This window comes from Bombus flavifrons, chromosome 10 (genome assembly GCF_040668555.2).
Source record: "Bombus flavifrons isolate JBK064 chromosome 10, iyBomFlav1_principal, whole genome shotgun sequence".
NCBI lineage: Eukaryota > Metazoa > Arthropoda > Insecta > Hymenoptera > Apidae > Bombus > Bombus flavifrons.
The window spans coordinates 12,376,581-12,394,114 of NC_138451.1; the positions used below are offsets into that span (position 1 = coordinate 12,376,581).

At 38.4% G+C, this 17,534-nt stretch overlaps 3 protein-coding genes across 14 annotated transcripts in view; 1 reads left to right on the forward strand and 2 right to left on the reverse strand.

Annotated features, from left to right (window-relative positions):
* Window positions 1-3,720, forward strand: part of LOC138184424 (atrial natriuretic peptide receptor 1) — a 37,388-nt gene extending 33,668 nt beyond the window's left edge. For all 11 annotated transcript variants that reach the window (XM_069122314.1, XM_069122317.1, XM_069122315.1 and 8 more), the window contains one exon: window positions 11-3,720. In XM_069122314.1, coding sequence (XP_068978415.1) covers window positions 11-757 — 747 coding nt within the window. In that variant the 3' untranslated portion in view covers window positions 758-3,720. The remainder of the gene's footprint in view (window positions 1-10) is intronic.
* Window positions 3,721-4,105: 385 nt separating this feature from the next.
* On the reverse strand, window positions 4,106-8,099 carry LOC138184428 (trypsin-1). Its single transcript, XM_069122329.1, has 8 exons — window positions 7,711-8,099; window positions 7,157-7,203; window positions 6,738-6,871; window positions 6,576-6,670; window positions 6,129-6,390; window positions 5,346-5,590; window positions 4,568-4,728; window positions 4,106-4,497 (listed from the first exon to the last, which is right to left on the reverse strand). Exons 1-8 carry the CDS (start codon window positions 7,808-7,810, stop codon window positions 4,336-4,338), a joined length of 1,206 nt encoding a protein of 401 aa, XP_068978430.1. The 5' UTR covers window positions 7,811-8,099; the 3' UTR covers window positions 4,106-4,335.
* Window positions 8,100-12,823: 4,724 nt separating this feature from the next.
* On the reverse strand, window positions 12,824-16,089 carry LOC138184573 (uncharacterized). 2 transcript variants are annotated; one of them, XM_069122674.1, is made up of 3 exons: window positions 15,709-16,089; window positions 14,791-14,969; window positions 12,824-13,599 (listed from the first exon to the last, which is right to left on the reverse strand). In XM_069122674.1, the coding sequence occupies exons 1-3, from the start codon at window positions 15,765-15,767 to the stop codon at window positions 13,337-13,339; spliced, it is 501 nt and encodes a 166-aa protein (XP_068978775.1). In that variant the 5' UTR covers window positions 15,768-16,089; the 3' UTR covers window positions 12,824-13,336. The 2 variants fall into 2 exon arrangements, with proteins under 2 accessions (XP_068978775.1, XP_068978774.1); XM_069122673.1 differs by having other exon boundaries at window positions 14,791-14,972; window positions 15,709-16,085.
* Window positions 16,090-17,534: the final 1,445 nt, after the last annotated feature.

Below are 17,534 nucleotides of genomic sequence, written 5' to 3' on the forward strand. Positions count from 1 at the left end.
CAATTTTCAGGGTAAAGGCACGATGACCACGTACTGGTTGATCGGCGAAAAACCAGTGAACAATATACAACAGCCAAGCGTTTCCTTATCCTCGCCGGCAACAACAGTGACAGCCATGACAACGATCGCGACGACAAGTACTCCGATCTCAACAACGATCGACCCTCCGCACGAAGATATTACGAGCTTGTCGTCGCGTCGACCTGATCCAGTAGTACAACCAAAGATACAAGACATTCGATCCTTGCAATCCTCGCAACAGAATTGCCAGGATCAAAATCGTCGTGCAGTTCAGAAAGGTCTCCAAGAGCAACAACGATCGCAATCGAACCAGCAGAAGAATCAACAACAAATTCCTCATCGACAGCAAATTCCAAATCAACGCGAGGCTTCGACGCAAAATCGTAAGGGAGGCAGCAACGAGGGAAATGGTGGCGACAGTGGTCGCGGTGGTAGCGACGAAGGTGGTGGTGGTGGTGCCGGTGGAGAGTGCAACAACAATAATAGTGGTGGAAACAACAGTGGAGGCGCGTTTGCGACGGGAAACGGCGTGGCGAGCCGCGGCCGTACGATAGGTAGCGGTTCGTTCGTGGATGATTCGCCGTCTCGGAATCGTTCATCCGTGAGTTCGACATCGAGCAACGTCGTGTCTCAAGGGCGGCGTTCTTATCAAGCCGGCGAGAGCGTGCCAAATCACACGGAAAGCGGCCCAAACGCGCCGCTCCTCGTGCCCACGACACCCCCCTCGCGAGTCTAGTTCCGTTCCCCTCGATTCTTGTACCACACTTTGCGATCTCTCGTCGAGAAGTCGACTTCATCGTAATACGTGTATCATCGTTTCGTGTAGACTAGCAGCTAAGCATCCTCCGACGATCGGCGATTCCGATCGAAATTTGGGTCCACACGTTCGAAAGAATATCTTTCGAAGTAAAAATGAACATTACGGGAACACGATCGTTATTTATTATGTGGAGGGACGGAGGGAGTTGCGCGGAGGGATGTAACGTAGGTGGAAGCGATATAGTAGTAGTAGTGAGCTCGTAAAGCGAAGCGTTAAGTAGGGGGTCACTAATTGATCTAGCCGCAGCCGAGGTCGTATAACTTGATTGTACAATTGAAATCAATTTCTATTATCGTTAGCAGTTCACTTAGAGCTTTTAGAATAGAAGTTAGGAACGAGTTACAGTAGAACCTCGTTTATCCGTATTTCGTTTATAGCTGCGAGTTAGTGCTCTGCTAGAGATATACGAAGTTATAACTTAACTATTATTCGAACTATGGCAGAGTATAAGTTTAGTTATATATGCGTGTATTTCTATAGTGAACACAATTATGCAATCGTTTGTTTGTATTCGTAATAAATTTTACGTGTCAAAGATGGAACGCGATTCCTGAATTCCGAACGTTAGGGTTTAAAAGGAAATTATAAGTCATGTGATCAGGCTATTTGTTATAACATTAACAAATTCTACGAGAGAAGTCCCTAAGCTATAACGTGTAACTTGTCAATTTACAAATATTATTAGTTGTTAAATTATCGTCGAACAGGGTCCTGCTTCTGTTATAATTATCCAACTAATAGCAAGGACTGAAGGGAACGGCTAGTAAACTTCTATTACCGGAATTGTTCGATTATTTAAACTATTTCAGTTTCTGATTCATTTCAATAAATTGGGTTCTACTGTATAAGCATTCTTCTTTTCAAGGAGACAAATCATTGTTAAAATATACTACGAAGGAAGAACTGATTTTGAGTTCATATTCTACGGCCTAAATAAGGCACTAACAAGTACATGCTTATGTCAACGAAACTTGAAAATTTTATCTACTGACCGACTTTGCTATATCGCTTCCTTTTACTATACATACATGCACAACATACTATGTATACTCTGTCCTCCCGATGGAAAAGCGAGAACCATCCAGTTCCTCGCGTGTGAAAGTTCGTCTCTCTCCCTCCCTCTTTTCCTGCCATCACTTTCCCCTTCTTTCCACCCTTCTCCTCCTTTCGATCCTTCTCTTCCACTCTCATCCCATTCTCTCTCTCTCTTTCTCTCTCGCTTCCTCCCTCTCTCTCTCTCTCTTTCTCTTTTCCAGATATCCGTTTCGTATTTCGACGGATAACGTCAACACATTTCAAGGACCAGCGCTTTCAATAGAGAAACCATTAAAGTCTAAAATGCGAGACACGTCGTAAAACGGATTATTTTTGCGCGTGCGCGGAAATCGATCGAAAAGCCAAAAGAGGACAGCAACGGCAGAGGGGAGTGGTCGTGAGTTTTGAATTGAAAAGAAATTACGAAAAGAGTACATACGAATGTAACTTTGAATATTAGAAAAATCGATCGAATACTTTGTCTTCCGCGTTCCCTTCAGCGTAGCATGTATCCTATCGCTATTGATTTTCGTCGATTCGATCGAAACACGTCCCGTTAGAATGTAGTAGGCACCCTCGGATCGAACATTTCGGAGAAGACGAGCGATCAGAGTGGAAAATAATGGAGGAAGAATGTTAAAGTATAGACATAATGTTATACGTTTGCAAAAATGGAAATTTTACGCGCACATGTTTCTATGTTTGATGAAAACGAGCGTATATTTAATATACGTATACGGTATGCCCGATTTGAAAGAGGCCACCTATTCGTCTTCTGGTTTCTTAAAAAACCTCGTGCGCGTCTACGAAGTTTGACAAACTTCATACGAACTCCGCGAAAACAAATTCGGAATACCGTATAGAGAGCATACGTCCTTTGATACAAATTTAAATTATATTCATGTACACTACTGGCCATAAGTATCAAAGTATGTATTCGTTACGTTTCTTGGAAAATTCTAACGAATAGATTGCGGATTTTTATATATCTATGGAAATTTAAAGACGTATAATATGCACAGTGTGCAAAAATATATAACATATACGTGGTATGTACTCATTAGAACATTTAGTGGTTGAAGCAAATCTCTGCCTAGATTCCATTTAATTGGTTTCATAGAAACGCGAATATGCATACAAAATTACCAACGAATTTTAATCTATGTACTATTTTATATTATAACCCACGTATAACACGAACGAACGACTAAACACAGTTTGTACTAAATATCAATGGGATGTTTTAATATTTATGACTGGTAGCGTAATATACTCTTTGTATGCTCTAAGATGCCGAAGATAATTAGGTGACCTGTTTTAGGCGTGACACTCTATGTATAATGATTCTCACACATAAATCTACATATATAGGGTATCTCAACGCTTCATAGCTAAGCTTTGTGTAACATTTTCTACTGGATCGTATCCATAGAATACACTGACAAAGTTTGGTTGTTAAACACTGGGACACACTGTATACGTACGCATGAGCGCGCATTCACGCATACACATATATACATTTATGAAGAGTTGAAGTTATAAGTATATCGGTGTATATAAAGGAAAAGAGAGGCTGGACCTCATCGGAAAGTCAGTTATCAAATAATGGAGATTCAATCGTGGAATCTTCCAACGCTTACTCGTCATGCGAAAATCGGTCGCATAGCGTCGTACACGCGCGTGGCTGCTTATATGCGCGTCCACGCCATGAAAGAAAGTACATACATATAAAAATTGCGGCCACACACGTCCTAAGAATCGAATTTCTCTCTATTCGTGTCAATCTCTTTTTGAACGATGTAACAATCGATATTCGGAAAATAAAATTTCTTCGTTTCCACGCACGATACCAGACTCCTCTTCGATTCGTGTCCCTGTACGATCGACGTAAGGAATAAAGAAACCAAACAAGAAAACACGAAATCTGTCCTGACAGCGGCAACGTATTTCACCATTTTGAAACATCCAAGGTAACTAAAGTTTTATCTTTTCCTTCGTGTGATCTTGATAATTAGTTTTCTATCCTTCCGTTGCTTTTCAACGTTTCAAAGTTTATTGATACAAAAGCTCTTAATTATTTCAGCTATTTAGAAACTTGGGCCGCTTAAATTTCGATTTTAACGCGGTATGCAGCGACGGTTCGCATCGTTATTCACATCAACATCCGAAATTTTATGAGTTAAGTCGTTAATCTTTTTAAATTAAAATTTCTAATCTTAGAATCTCCTATTTTTTTTTACATATCACTTAGATCTTAGATTCCAGATTCCAGATTCCAGATTCTTAGATTAGATTAGGCTTCTATCGGAAACGAGTCATTTTTACATTTGCAAAAATTAAAACCGACCAAAGTGAAGTTGCTTTGTTTTTCGTCTGGACTTGTCTTAACTTTTAATAATTTCAGTAATTTCGTAATTATAAGGGGATACTCGCTTAACAAATTAAATGCGATCTTAGGCTTAGAATACAGCATTCTCGAATATCCAATCAAGATAGGAATTGACGCGTGTGTATATTCCAGGACGTCCAGGTTCTCCGCATCGAATACCCCAAGATACTATTCCGATATTTACCCATCTGCCATTTGCAAGCTGATGAAGGAGTGGTCCACCGGAGTCACCCTGTACACGAGCGTAGTCATTGGCCGGAATATTAGCTTTGTTCCTGATCGTATTAAGGTCTCTTACATACCTGACAAGCGTCGCCTCCGCCGTTGTAAGCGCCGGCGCAAATCGTCGTATTAGCAATTCGTCGAGTGAAACTGCTCGTACATTTACTCTGCGGCCATACTGGAACCTCGACTTCCATCAAAACCGTACTATGGGAGCCTCCGTAGTAGCGTGCGCCCCAACCTAAATTTTTAACTATCAATTGCAATCCTGATGCGTCTCTTGTATCAGCTTCGACAATAATCGCATTTTTTTATATTCTTTATACTTTCTATATTTTTGTTAATCCGACGAGACAATATGGTTTATTTCGAACTATTTCGAAGCTTACCCTCGACATGAATTTCTATGATTATTTAATACGTTGTAAAACTCAACATTTGCAACAATTTTCCGCTCTCACGAAAATGTCCAACTCTCTTGTAACAGTTCCTAAGATATTCGCGAAAAATTATCGGTACGACTATAGCGAATTCAGCATATAATTGCGCGTCCGCCGCAGCGTAGGCGTCAGTATTGACGACACTTAAAATGACACTTAATCCAAGCCTGTATAAACTATAAAAAAAGAGATAAGAATTAAGTTTGAATTCATTGAGATAAGAATTCACTGTAGTGATACCGGCAGTTCTTCGCGAATATCTCGGAACCTAAGAGAGTGCGACGTTTTCGTGAGAAGAGAGAGTTGTTCTAAATTGGACTTTACAACATGTCCAAGAATCATCGAAACTGGTGTTTCGAAAATAATGTAAAACAGTGTCGAGAGCAGCTAACGGACACAGCGAAAACGGAAAGGATACCTGTTATAACTGCGTCCTTGTACTCGAACGTTTGACCAATTGGTGGCAGACACACGGGCCAAATGTAACTGTCAAAGACGGTCGGTAGATACAGTTTGACTATCGCTATGTCATTTGCGAAAGTGTCAAGAGCAAAGTCTCGATGTATACGTATTTCGGAAATCGTGAAATCCACGGCTCTCGTTTCTTTACTCGTCGCGAAATCGTATTCACCGAGCCTGACTTTGATGTCCTGCGGTCCAAATCTGACCAACAAAAGGTAAACTTTAATTAACATTATGACTTTGTACTGAAAACCAGGAAGATGAAACGCGGGGAAGAGGTAAAGGAGAAAACGTTCCGTTCAGAACCTGCATATGGAGAACTGGTCAGGTCCTTGACGATCTTTAGGTTTAAGAAAATATGAGATCTTGTACACGCGATCGTAGCAACCAACTAGTTGCCGAAGACCACCAAAAAACACGAGTAAAATTAGCTAGTTTCCTATGATAAACGACGTACGTTGAATCGATATATACGTTCACGCTACGAGCAACCGTGCTGCAGATCTGCCGCGTAAAAGCAGTAAAAATAAGTTATTGATGGTATCTCAATGCATTCATAAAGTCGTTAAATAATGTGGCCGACAGTTTTATAACATCGAAGAACTTATGTTTGTATTTTCTTACTTCTTTAAAAAATATACGAAACGTTCCTTTTTTATGGCCATCTTGTAAGATATTATCGATGGTCTTCACATTACCATATTAAGTAAAATTCCTAATCTACGGGACGAAAATTTACTTGTAAACGCAGTGGGCAGCGGTTAAAACGTGTCTATCGGTGACGAGCACACCACCACAATAGTAAGCGTTATCCGTTGTAAGAAGAGCCACCATCCAGGGCCATTTCGTGGGATCGGCCGGTCTACCGCCCACCAACTTGCTTTGACTTTTCAATGTAGTTCCGCATCCTCTCAATGCCGGATTTTTAGGTCGAGACGTTGTCGTTCTATGCTCGCCCGACCAAACGATTCTCACCTCATTTTCTTTCTTATCGTCACTCGCTGAAACGAATAGTCAGCTATTACCACACCGTCCATGAGTTATATTCCAGTGGAAACGAATTTGTTTAACGTTATCTTAATAATTTAAATTATTAATTTGCATATTTCATATGAAATCAACAAATGTCCTAATACTTACGATACGACGCGTACCCTTTGTGCTCGACAGATCGTTACATACGTACCAGCAATCTGCGGAAGAGTGTCGGCAAAATCCTCGTCTACCATAGAATTTGTACGCGTTTCGTTCCCGTGTCTCGAGCAGCAAATGCCTGTGTATCTGTTTCAATTCCATTAGATTCAATCCGATTCAAACTTTCACGCAGGGAAATGAATTAAACACTTACGTTTGGTCGATTACGCACGAGTGATTTATAGCCAGCGTAAAGTTTGAACCATACTCATGAGATAAGCACCGTTTCAAGTGCTCGCAGTGACCCGATTCGTTGTTCAATCCGACACACTTCGAAGACGTCGGTACCTATGTAAATGCAAATTCTCTTCTGCTTAAGCTATCACGTTTTACATTTATCTTATGACTACACTGCGGATATTTATGTATCTGCAGGAAATATAAATAGTGAAAATGTACAAACTACACATAATATGCAAAAATATAGAAGATTTACGAAGTAACGTATTCATTATAATATTTAGAGGATGTATAAAATCTCATTTTCGAATTCATTTCTTTAGTTGTGTTTGTGAAAACGTATGAAAAAATGCATAAACGTCCGCAGTCTAATTATCGTTAAGTTTTACGTACCATTCCAGTTGAAGAGGCTCTTTGGTGATGGATATGCCCTGCAAAATCTATCAATGACAGAACAAACGATCAACGATAGCAATCGGAGGATGTCCAGAACAGATAAATCTATTTGCAACCAGTGTTTTCGTTTATGAACAAAACAAAAAATTTTCTCTCTCTAGCACACGAATCTATGTTAAGCATTTATGTTATGAGCTTTCTCGTTCGCCAACTATCATGAGCTGGGATATACGCACGGTTCTTTCGTAGAAACCCGTCTGTATCCGTATCAATTTTTTAATCGGATTACCGTTTAACTAGAAAATGTTACAATCTCGAAATTTGAAACTAGTAAAGTAAAATTAACTTTAATTTGGTCGAGTATGGTTCTCGCAAATATAATATAAATAAATATAATATAATTTACTATCGTGAGATGAAACCTGAAACGATGCGAAATAGAAAAGTTTAGAGCATTGCTAATTGAAGAACTTATTATGAGAATAACAGGTTGAAGAAATATCATCGAAGGAAACAGTGTCTTTACGCGGAAAAAGTACAAAATAACTTACCTGTCGTGTTTTTCCCATAGCTGGAAGATCGAGCAAGTGACATTGCGCAGAGAACGCAAAAAAGAAACGTTGATTGCATTAACTTCTTTCGAATTTCCATCTCTTAACTTCTTTTTAATTACCAACTACATCGACGAAAATGATTTGTTTGCTAGAACGTTAGAGAGTACCGTGGTAGAGATCGAATGAAACAGCCAAAACGAATAGCAAACGTTCTCTTATATACACGTGCATATTGCCTAGGCATGCAACCCGCTATACACTTGAGTCTCTCGTTTGTAGAAACCGAGGCGCTACGCTGTCCTGATGTGATTTCTATCAATCAACTTCGATCATAGATGTTAGACCGTATACATTTTGTGTTACAATTGTAGATAAGGTGCGTAAAACTTACTTTTCTTTTCTCCTCTTGCCTTCCTTTCCTCTTTTTTTTTCATACCGCCTAATGTTGTTATAAAGTTAAAAGCAAAACATTCAAAATTCCTTATACCTATCTGGATTGATAATATTTTAATTTAATTACGTTGATGATTATGAAAATGGTGTAAGTCTAAAACTTAAAGTAGTTCAAATTCTAATTTATTTTACGTTATATCAAGCTAACTTACAATAATATGCAAGAACTTTTGCACAAAAGATATTTGACTCTAGTCATATTTATAGTCACTGTCATAATTAGGGAAATGTTCACAGTGTGCGATATTTTAATTTCTCGCGCCGATTTTAATTGAGAAGGAATCGTGCCTCCTCGACCAATCAGGAGTCAGCTAGGCGAGGTTTTGGCGGGAAGAAACATTAGTTCAGTACCGGCAAGCATGGCGTTCGTACGTGTTATTCCGTTCGAAATGCGTGATTTCAACTTCGTAATAACTCTTCGCCTTTTATAGATTATTATCAGGTATGTTTAACGAATACATGTTTACTTAATAGTTCGTCGGACAGTGTCATATCGAAATTAAACAATTTCTCAAACTCGTTTCGTTCGTGTTACGTTGATTTCTTACTTGACTGTCAAAATCACTAACAGCTTGCATTTAAACCTTGACAAAACAATTTGAGTTTAGATATTGTTTTATTTTAATATAATTTGTGGTTTCCTGTGTACGTATCGTTAATTAATTTTGAGGATTATATATGCTGAAATCGTTTTCCATCTATAACAATAATTATAATTTTCCGGCCAAAAATATTATTTTACGTCGAATTAGAAATTATTATATATATTAATTTTATTTAATCATATCAATCTATCACCCGTATATTAAATTTCTAAACACTTGATTCATTCTTAATTAATTCTAAATTAATTCTAAATTCTTAAATTTACAAGTTTTGTTCAAAATTTTATGTAATCACATAATATTATATATTATATATATTATTATATATTATATATACGTATATATATTAAATTTCTAAGCGTAGGTATTTATACAGGTTTTCTTACCATCTACTTTAACGTAGTGCGTTTTTGTTTGGAACATAAACATATTCTTAAGGTCAAACTTTATCAGGAATCGAATAAACGTCATCCTATACGTGCATGCTTGACTTAGCAGCGTGTCTGCTGTTCCCCCATTCTGTGTCAGCCCAAATTCGCTAGGTAAACCGGGGCGCAGGGTCGTTCTCGCATCGCCGATCAGAGAGATCAGACGTGTATAGTGTCACTTCGCGACAGATATCGATTTCTCTGTTACGTATTGCTTTTCTAATCATTATTTCACTGCTTGTGCCATAACGCGACCCACTCATCACACACTCGTCCATTTTTTCATCCGTAATAACCCTTCGACAATAACAGTTTCTGGTATTCTAAAGCTGTCATACACATTTTTTCCAGTTTAATTTCTCTGCCTATGCTTTCCTTAACATATTCACTCGGACTAGCAATAATCTCCAATTAGTCGTTACTGCCGTGTCGAAAATTAATCCTTATTTTCACTGATTTCATCTGCCAGCCATTACGAGAAAGACTTCGAAGTATTAGAAGGATGTCATGAAAATCGGAAGGACAAGATGACATTCAAAAGGACGTCACGGTGATTAGTAATGAATTCGATAACTTTCCATGGAAATATGGTAAAATTTGATTTATTCCATTAAAAGTGAACTTATTTATACGTTTGTGTATTCAGTTGTATTCAGTTTTTATTGTACTGTTAATAATATTTATTAAATATTCAATTAGTTTCGTCTTCTATAAAAATTTCGCGATTTTAGATTGCGCCCGAAGAAAGAAGAGACTATGAGCCGAAGAGGCCCGGCAAACTGCCGTTCAAGAGGGCAACTACCAATGGCTCTCCATCCTCTGGGTCATCCATAGCATGGAAAGTCATTCTCGTTACTACTTTGTCACTGTGCTCGCTTTTAGTATTTGTAGTAGTAGTAGTATTAGTAGTAGTAGTAGTTCTGTTTTCGGCCGATGTACATATCGGTCCATCATCACATTGGGCAAATCGCGGTTTTTCTTATTAGTGTTGCGAGATATTAATTACGGGTTGAATTAGAGCTACGAAATAATATCGCGGCTTTTTATTAGTGTCGCGAGAGAATGATCACAGTTTGGATTAGATTTGCGACAAAATGATAATCGTGTTTGCTTTAGAGTTGCCAGTTATGATATCGCGATTGTCTTTTGCAATTTTTATTATAAATTTTTAGAACTTCTTAGAAAATTGTACGTGTCAGAATTTATTCTATTTTCTATTGTTTAAAATTCAATTATAAAAATGTTAGTTTTCAATTAATTTTGTAGTATTGCAAGTTGCAACGTCAGAATACTTGAAGTAGTTTTTCCATATAGTAAATACTGATTTTCATGGAATTCACTTTAAGAGTTAGCGTTGCGATAATGAATAACCGCGTTTGTCAAGTAGAGTTGCGTTTATAAAATGCTCAAAATCTGTATTTGTCGGAGACTGTTACTGGATCACTCGGATACAGCTACAGGAGCTGTACAAATGTGATCGTTCATCGGTGTTACGTTGTGTGACCCGACGTGAAACAAAGAATCTGTCCCTCGGTCAGGTTACTATCTGGGTAAACGTAATCTTAAGGAACCGCCATAAACATAGCATTTTTACGATCATGACTTTTACACTCTTTAACGTGCAACTCGAGAGGTTCCTTAGAATTATTATTCAGCCCTGTAGATTACTTAATGAACCAAATATTTCGTACCATATACAGCACTCGGGGGCCGTTTTTACCTTCAATAGGGGGCTGCCAGTATTAACCCCTACCCACCAGTTTTTATCCAATTAAAAGCGATGGCCGCGACCTTCGCTTCCTTTACGAAAATCACAATCAAGGAATTCGCTGCCTTGTGCGCTGGACATCGCTAGTTTTTCCTCCAAAACTTACTTGCTAGCGACAGTTCTCGCTGAACACATCTTAACTTGCGATCAAATCTTTGTATTTTCGCAACGATACACGCGATACATTCGCAGACTCGTCGTATTCGAAGTTGTTAGAAATAAAGTGTTATTTCAATTGTTAACCAAGTGTTAATATTAATCAACCACTTCTATTCTCTTAACCGAAATAGGGGATCGACTGAATTCGTGGCGTCGATTGCCTAATCATAACGGGAATTTACGCCTCTCGTTGACGCGTTATCTCGCGATCGCGTCTCTCCTCGAAACGGTCGAACAATCAGCAACCTCCTAAATGGTTGCACTGGGATATGTCGACCTTCCATTGCATTGGACAAATCGCGTTTTTTTTTTTATTAGCGTTGCGAGAGTTTCATTACGATTCGAATTAGAGTCGGAAGAAATGGTATTCGCGTTGATTAATTACAAATTGTCAGAATTTCTTTCTTAATACTTATTTCAAGTTTCTTGTTCCCTTTAAAGTAGGATATAGAATTTTATCATCGACTTACAGTATTGAAGTTTGTAGTAGTACGATATTTCAATCAGCTTTTTCTTCATGTTATAGATATTAATTTTATTTTTGTTTTCGTCGCGTTCATTTTAATTAGTTGCCTAGTTAAAGTTGCGTTGATGAATGATCGCGTCTTTCAAAGTAGTGTTGCGGCTATATCATGCCCATCCTTCTCCCATTTGACTGTGCAAGCACCGTTGCTGCTCCTGGATCGTCAGATGCAGTTTCACCAGTAGCCCCCTATATGGCTACACTGGACCGTTATTAATGTTGCGAACATGTGTAATTACGAGTGCATAGATTAATAGTTACTAGTGTTGTGCAAATAATTAACACGGGAATTTATCTTTTTCTTTCCTTGTCTCTTCTTTTAATCAATAGTAAGTTGATTAATATTGTAAAAATGATAAAGCACTCGTCGCGGTTTGCTTTGAGAATTTCCTTTTATATTTTATAGTTCCATGTAATAAATTAGATTCGCGAAATAGAATGGATATTCCACTCACGGTTATTCGGTTACATTGAGGTGTGGATACTTTGATAGCTCTTCTGGCTATTTAGAATCATTTCTTTTTCAGCACTCTTTATTACCAGAGTAATTTTGTAATTGAAAACGTTGCTAAATATGTTGTTTGTTAGTAATAAATATTTTCCAAATCGGATGGTACCGTTTTTAAATAATTTCATATTGTATTTAAAAGGAAGTAAAAAATATATCACAATGAAATACTTGGATAACGCAGTTTTGAGAATTTCTGTCACTTACTATCGACTTGATTGCTCGTATTTGAAATAATACGAGCTAATTGTCTGATATAGCTAGAAAATTTATCAAGTAGTTCATCGAATCGTAAATCTAAATCGTGTTGCCGATTCGACTTTTCTAGGCGTGATAAAATCAAGGACAATATAAATTCTCTGTGCATAGCGGGAAAAGGACAGGGGTGAAGAGAAAGAGGTAGGGAAATGACGAAAGAGGGCGGGAAAGAGGGAAAGGGGAATAGAGAAACGTGTTGAAAGAGAAGGCGAGAAGAACGCGAGATCGAGGACAAGCCAGGGGCACTTCCATTTAAGGCACCCCGCGTGCGATCTCTCGTTTCTCTCGGCGCCACTTTGACACGCATATTCGCGGAACATTTACCATTCAAGTAACACACTTTTCGCGTCGAGCAGCTTTCCTCTCTCTACAAAAATTTGAATATAAGCCACATTGACGACATTGCAATCATTGCTTTCTTATTCATGCATTTATTTATTCATATCGTACTTTTACATACATAGTTGCGGGCGATTTCGAATTACCGCAAGTACTGTAAAACCTCGATTATTAGAATATGGATTAATAAAAATCGTATTTCATATCAAATTTCACCGCCTATTTTTAGAAGAGTTATCCTATCGAACCTGATCAGTTGTTCTCTTTTCAATAATCTTTGCCACCAAGTGACGCCAAAATTAACAAAAGCGCACTTGTCGATTTGTCCTATACGTATCCAATTATAAAATGTCTTGAAAGATCCGTTTAATATTCATATTTATGGAATAATTAAAAAAATGTGATCTCTCGAATGGAAACAAATTTATTCGATTGTCCACACGACGTGTCGTCATAATCGATGTTCTACTGTAAAATATATTGTATTGGAATTAAATATAGAATTACATATATTGTATTAGGTGTCTCTGTCGATCGACAGGAATCATCTTTTCTTTCCATCGGTCGTCAATTGTTTGTCGATTAAGCAAATTCGCTTATCGGAATAGGCTTCGCGTCGGGATCCTTCAAATCCAACGTGTAGCCTAGCACCTTTGAGGTATTCATAGTAGGGTCGTAAATTCTTTCCACGTGTCGAAGAATGTCGCCCACGATTTTATCCGTGCTCTCGCGAACGTACGGTTTTCCGTCCGAGGTGCGACCAGAATGAACGATCTTCATTCCATCGTTGTTAGATATAATCACGTTATTGCCTCCAATTTTGTGCACCGAAGCTGGACCATGAGCTAGAACAGTTTCATTATCTGATTGAAGAGCACGGGGAAAGAACATGATATTGCAATTTTAAGATTCAACATGCTACAAGAACATAATGCAACGAAAAGCGTAACTGGATCCATAACGACGGATTTTATGCGAAACATATTTCATCGTCGTTGACATTAAGACATAGAAACAATAATTAATTTACGCGATTATTCAAGTTGCGTATATTTTTCTGTTTTTCGTTAACTCGATTAGAAGCTATAAATAGACGTAATTTTAGTTTTGAACATTGGAAAAATGTCGATGGTTATAACGTGTTAAATAAATCTCTATGCTTTCACTATGTGTCATAGATGTATCGCTTACTTAATTAGGAAGATATTTCAAAAAGTGAAACGATCAGACGAGCGATGCAAATATTGCGATTAGATAAAAAATTCGATCGCCTTGAAAAGCGAAGAGAGAACGGATCTCTTTGTCGATAGTGAAAGGAACGTTTACGTTAACGTTTAACTGTAATTGGTGTAATTTTCCAGCAGTGAGTCGAAGAAAGAACTTAAAAAGGTCGAGTAATCCGTTTATCGCGTACAGTAGAACTACATCCATCTGAATCCATTGGGGTATTAATTTGCGTGTCTAGGGTTTATAGATGTAAGTAGTAGAAGTTTACTGATTCCTCCCACTACCTGATCGCTTGTTTACGTAGTAGTTCGCTTTCAGGTAGACATAATAGTCATCATCAGGGAATTATTCATGCCTATTACGCAGGAAATCACATTACTCATAGCTGTAAAGACTAAATTATGTGCCGAATGCATTCGTGGCAAGTATTCTTACATCGTTTGAGAATTACGCGTGTACAATGCCTACAAAAAGTATTCCTGCGCCAAAAGTATAAGTACAATTCTACTTACTGTAGCATTTACATACCATTTAATTAGATGCAACTATATAAAATTTAGTATCATTTAGTAGTACTTTCATATCGCTACAAAAATTCGATACTATGAAAATGCAGTGTAGAATTTGATTAATAAAAGCGCTCCGTTGCTTCATTTGCCAATACTCTTTGTAGTGCATTGTATAACTGATTATGTACTACTACTAAAAAAAAAAAAAAAGAAAACAAAATGTGCAAAAGCTCATTCGATGGAACGTTAACTAAAATTTTGTCCCAACAACTACTTGATTTAAGTGGAATTCCACCGTACCTAATTCTTCGTTCAGTTTTTCCGTTACCCGATGAATCTGTGCCGAGTTTGCTTGCACCGTTTCTTGTATCCGTTGATTCAGTTGCATTACATTGTGCTGAATGTTTCTATTCAGCGCCCCGATATTCTCGTGGAGACCCCTCAGCCAATCCGTTCCCGCGTATACTTGTCCACTGGACCTGCTACCAATCGAAGTGCGCGTTACTTCAAAACAATGCACGCTGTGACCACGTAATTTCTCGCACGCACGAAGAAAACGCCGGAGAAAGTTGGCTTTAATAAAAACATACATCGCGACCAGAGTTGGGACTAATACACCGCATTGACACTTATCGAAACTTCACGAATTTTGACGCTATATCGTATGTGGTATTTTATCCAAAGACGTACAACTTCGCTGATATAATCGTGATAGTTGACATTTCAAAGTATTTTGCATAAGAAAAACACTCTTATATGTATGTATATTTATAAAGAAATTTCTAGAAATGTTCAAAGACATTCGTGAACAGTTGTAGGTATCGATAAAAATTCGTAGCTCTTTGATATTTACACCAAACGCTTGATCGATACTTGTACGAAAGTGTCGATACCAATATGAAGTTTTAAAAGTTGAAGTTTCAAAAGTAAAATTTTCGAAGCTTTCAGATGTTTATAATTTATGAAATCATCTATTTCGGTATTCGTAAAGTATTTGATAAATATTCGGTTGCTGTTGGATCGATAGATAGATTGATATACCTGTTGCTCCATCAGATATCGGTATCGATACTGAAAATTAATGCTAACCCGCGATTTCGATACCTTTTAATGGACTAAGTACTCGGATATCGAATTATTCGAGCGTCAATATGTATCGTAATAGTCCCACCGCTAATTGCGTCCATAAGCCGCTGAACCGGCTATCGATCGACTAACCTGCACAACATCACCGTAGCGACCATCGCGGCGCAAAATACGCTGATTCGTCCTCTCATCTTTGCTTTCCGGCTTTTACAGTCTTTCTTCTGGTTCTCTGGTTCTCCGGTTCTCTGGTTATTCCGTATTATTCCGTATTATTCGTAAGAGCACAAAGCGATCAGTGCATCACCCACGCGAGTTAAAGCGAGAATCGCGTAATCCTGGGATCACGGAAAGTAAAGCACGACTGTGAGGCGCGCAATAGAAGCCTTTCTTTCCCCCTTCAAATCTCTATCCGTGTTAACGTTCAAACCATTACCTTTCGTTGGCTGTGCGCGCCGCGTCATCAAGAATTACGTATTTATCGACCGCGATTCTACGCGCATCATCCACTGTCGACGACTATGCGCGGTATCGTGGTAGACGGTATCGACCAGAGACATCGCTCACAATCAGTTAAAAAAGAATCAGCGAATCCATTCTATCTGTCAATGCTGAGCTAAACTGAATTCAAGCTCGACATTGACGTAACGCGAATCAAGTACACTCGTATCCGTAAGTTACTCGACACTTGCTTATTTCGGGGAAAATTATTGCTAAGAATACGACTTTCTCAGTTGACTTTACTCTTCGCTCATTGTTTATTCGTTGTTTACTCGGTCAAACGAAAATATTCACGATTTTTATACTGCGAAATAATCTATCGTATATATTGTGAGATGAAGTTAGCATTTACGTGAAATATTGAAACTACGCAATGTCAAAAGTATGTATGCTTCTTAATAATCGTTTTGCCTAAAATACAATAAATTAATGAGCTTATTCGCAACAAACTCGTTTTCCTTCTATCCTGCTCGTAAGTTGCAGCGTACTCGTAAGTTGCTCGTGAACAAATCTGGTCAGTATGGACTTGGCATAAATAATAAAAATCGATGAACTGAAGAAGTGATTTAATTTATTACTTATAATCATTACAGTACACGCTTGTTCCTGGAATCGCGAGACGATGCAACCAAGTCCTTGACAAGATCGCGTTATAATACTTATGTGTATGCCTCTCTGTGAGACGTCCGAGTTGGATAAGAGGGCGTAAGGTTATCTACGGAAATGAAACGTTCGTCGAAAAACTCATAATATCGACATAATAGAATCGACGGAAGAAACAAACATTACGCTGGGTTCATATTGACCTGAGCTACTTCCTGAATATCGTCCTGAACCGTTCGCCAGTTGTTCAGGCAGCTCGCAGGTAGTTTGCGTACTGTTCACCAACAGAAGCAACATCGTATCCCCACTTTGAAGCTCGATAGTTCGCGAAAAGAACGCGAGCGGATACCGAACATTTCGTAAGATGTTGGCAAACGTTTTATAGTCGTTCTACGGTTTTCTTACGAATATTGCATGTAACAAATTCACAAAACCTAGAAAAATATTTCAAGTACTGCACCGTGTTCGTTTGATGCAAACACTTGAGTTAACTATTACGTTTGACGAACAGTTGTGTTTATCATTTATTCGCATACTGACATGCGACATGAACATAATACACCTACGAACATCTTGTCTCCGAACGCTGTTCATCAACTGTTCACTAATTCACGCGTCTTTAAAGAACGAGAAAGAACGGTTCGTAGGTATCGCATCGACGCAACAATCAGGATTTTTCTATCGTTAGATCATCGTGATCGGTCGATGATGGTTGAAAAACGTCAGAATGGAAAAAATACGAGGTGGTCGCGGCGATTCGGATGAAAGGAGATGTATTGCCGCGATAGAAAGGGGGAGACTCGGTTCGGGGGAGTGACGAACATGGGTCGAACGCGGTGGGAGACGACGTTGAAGAA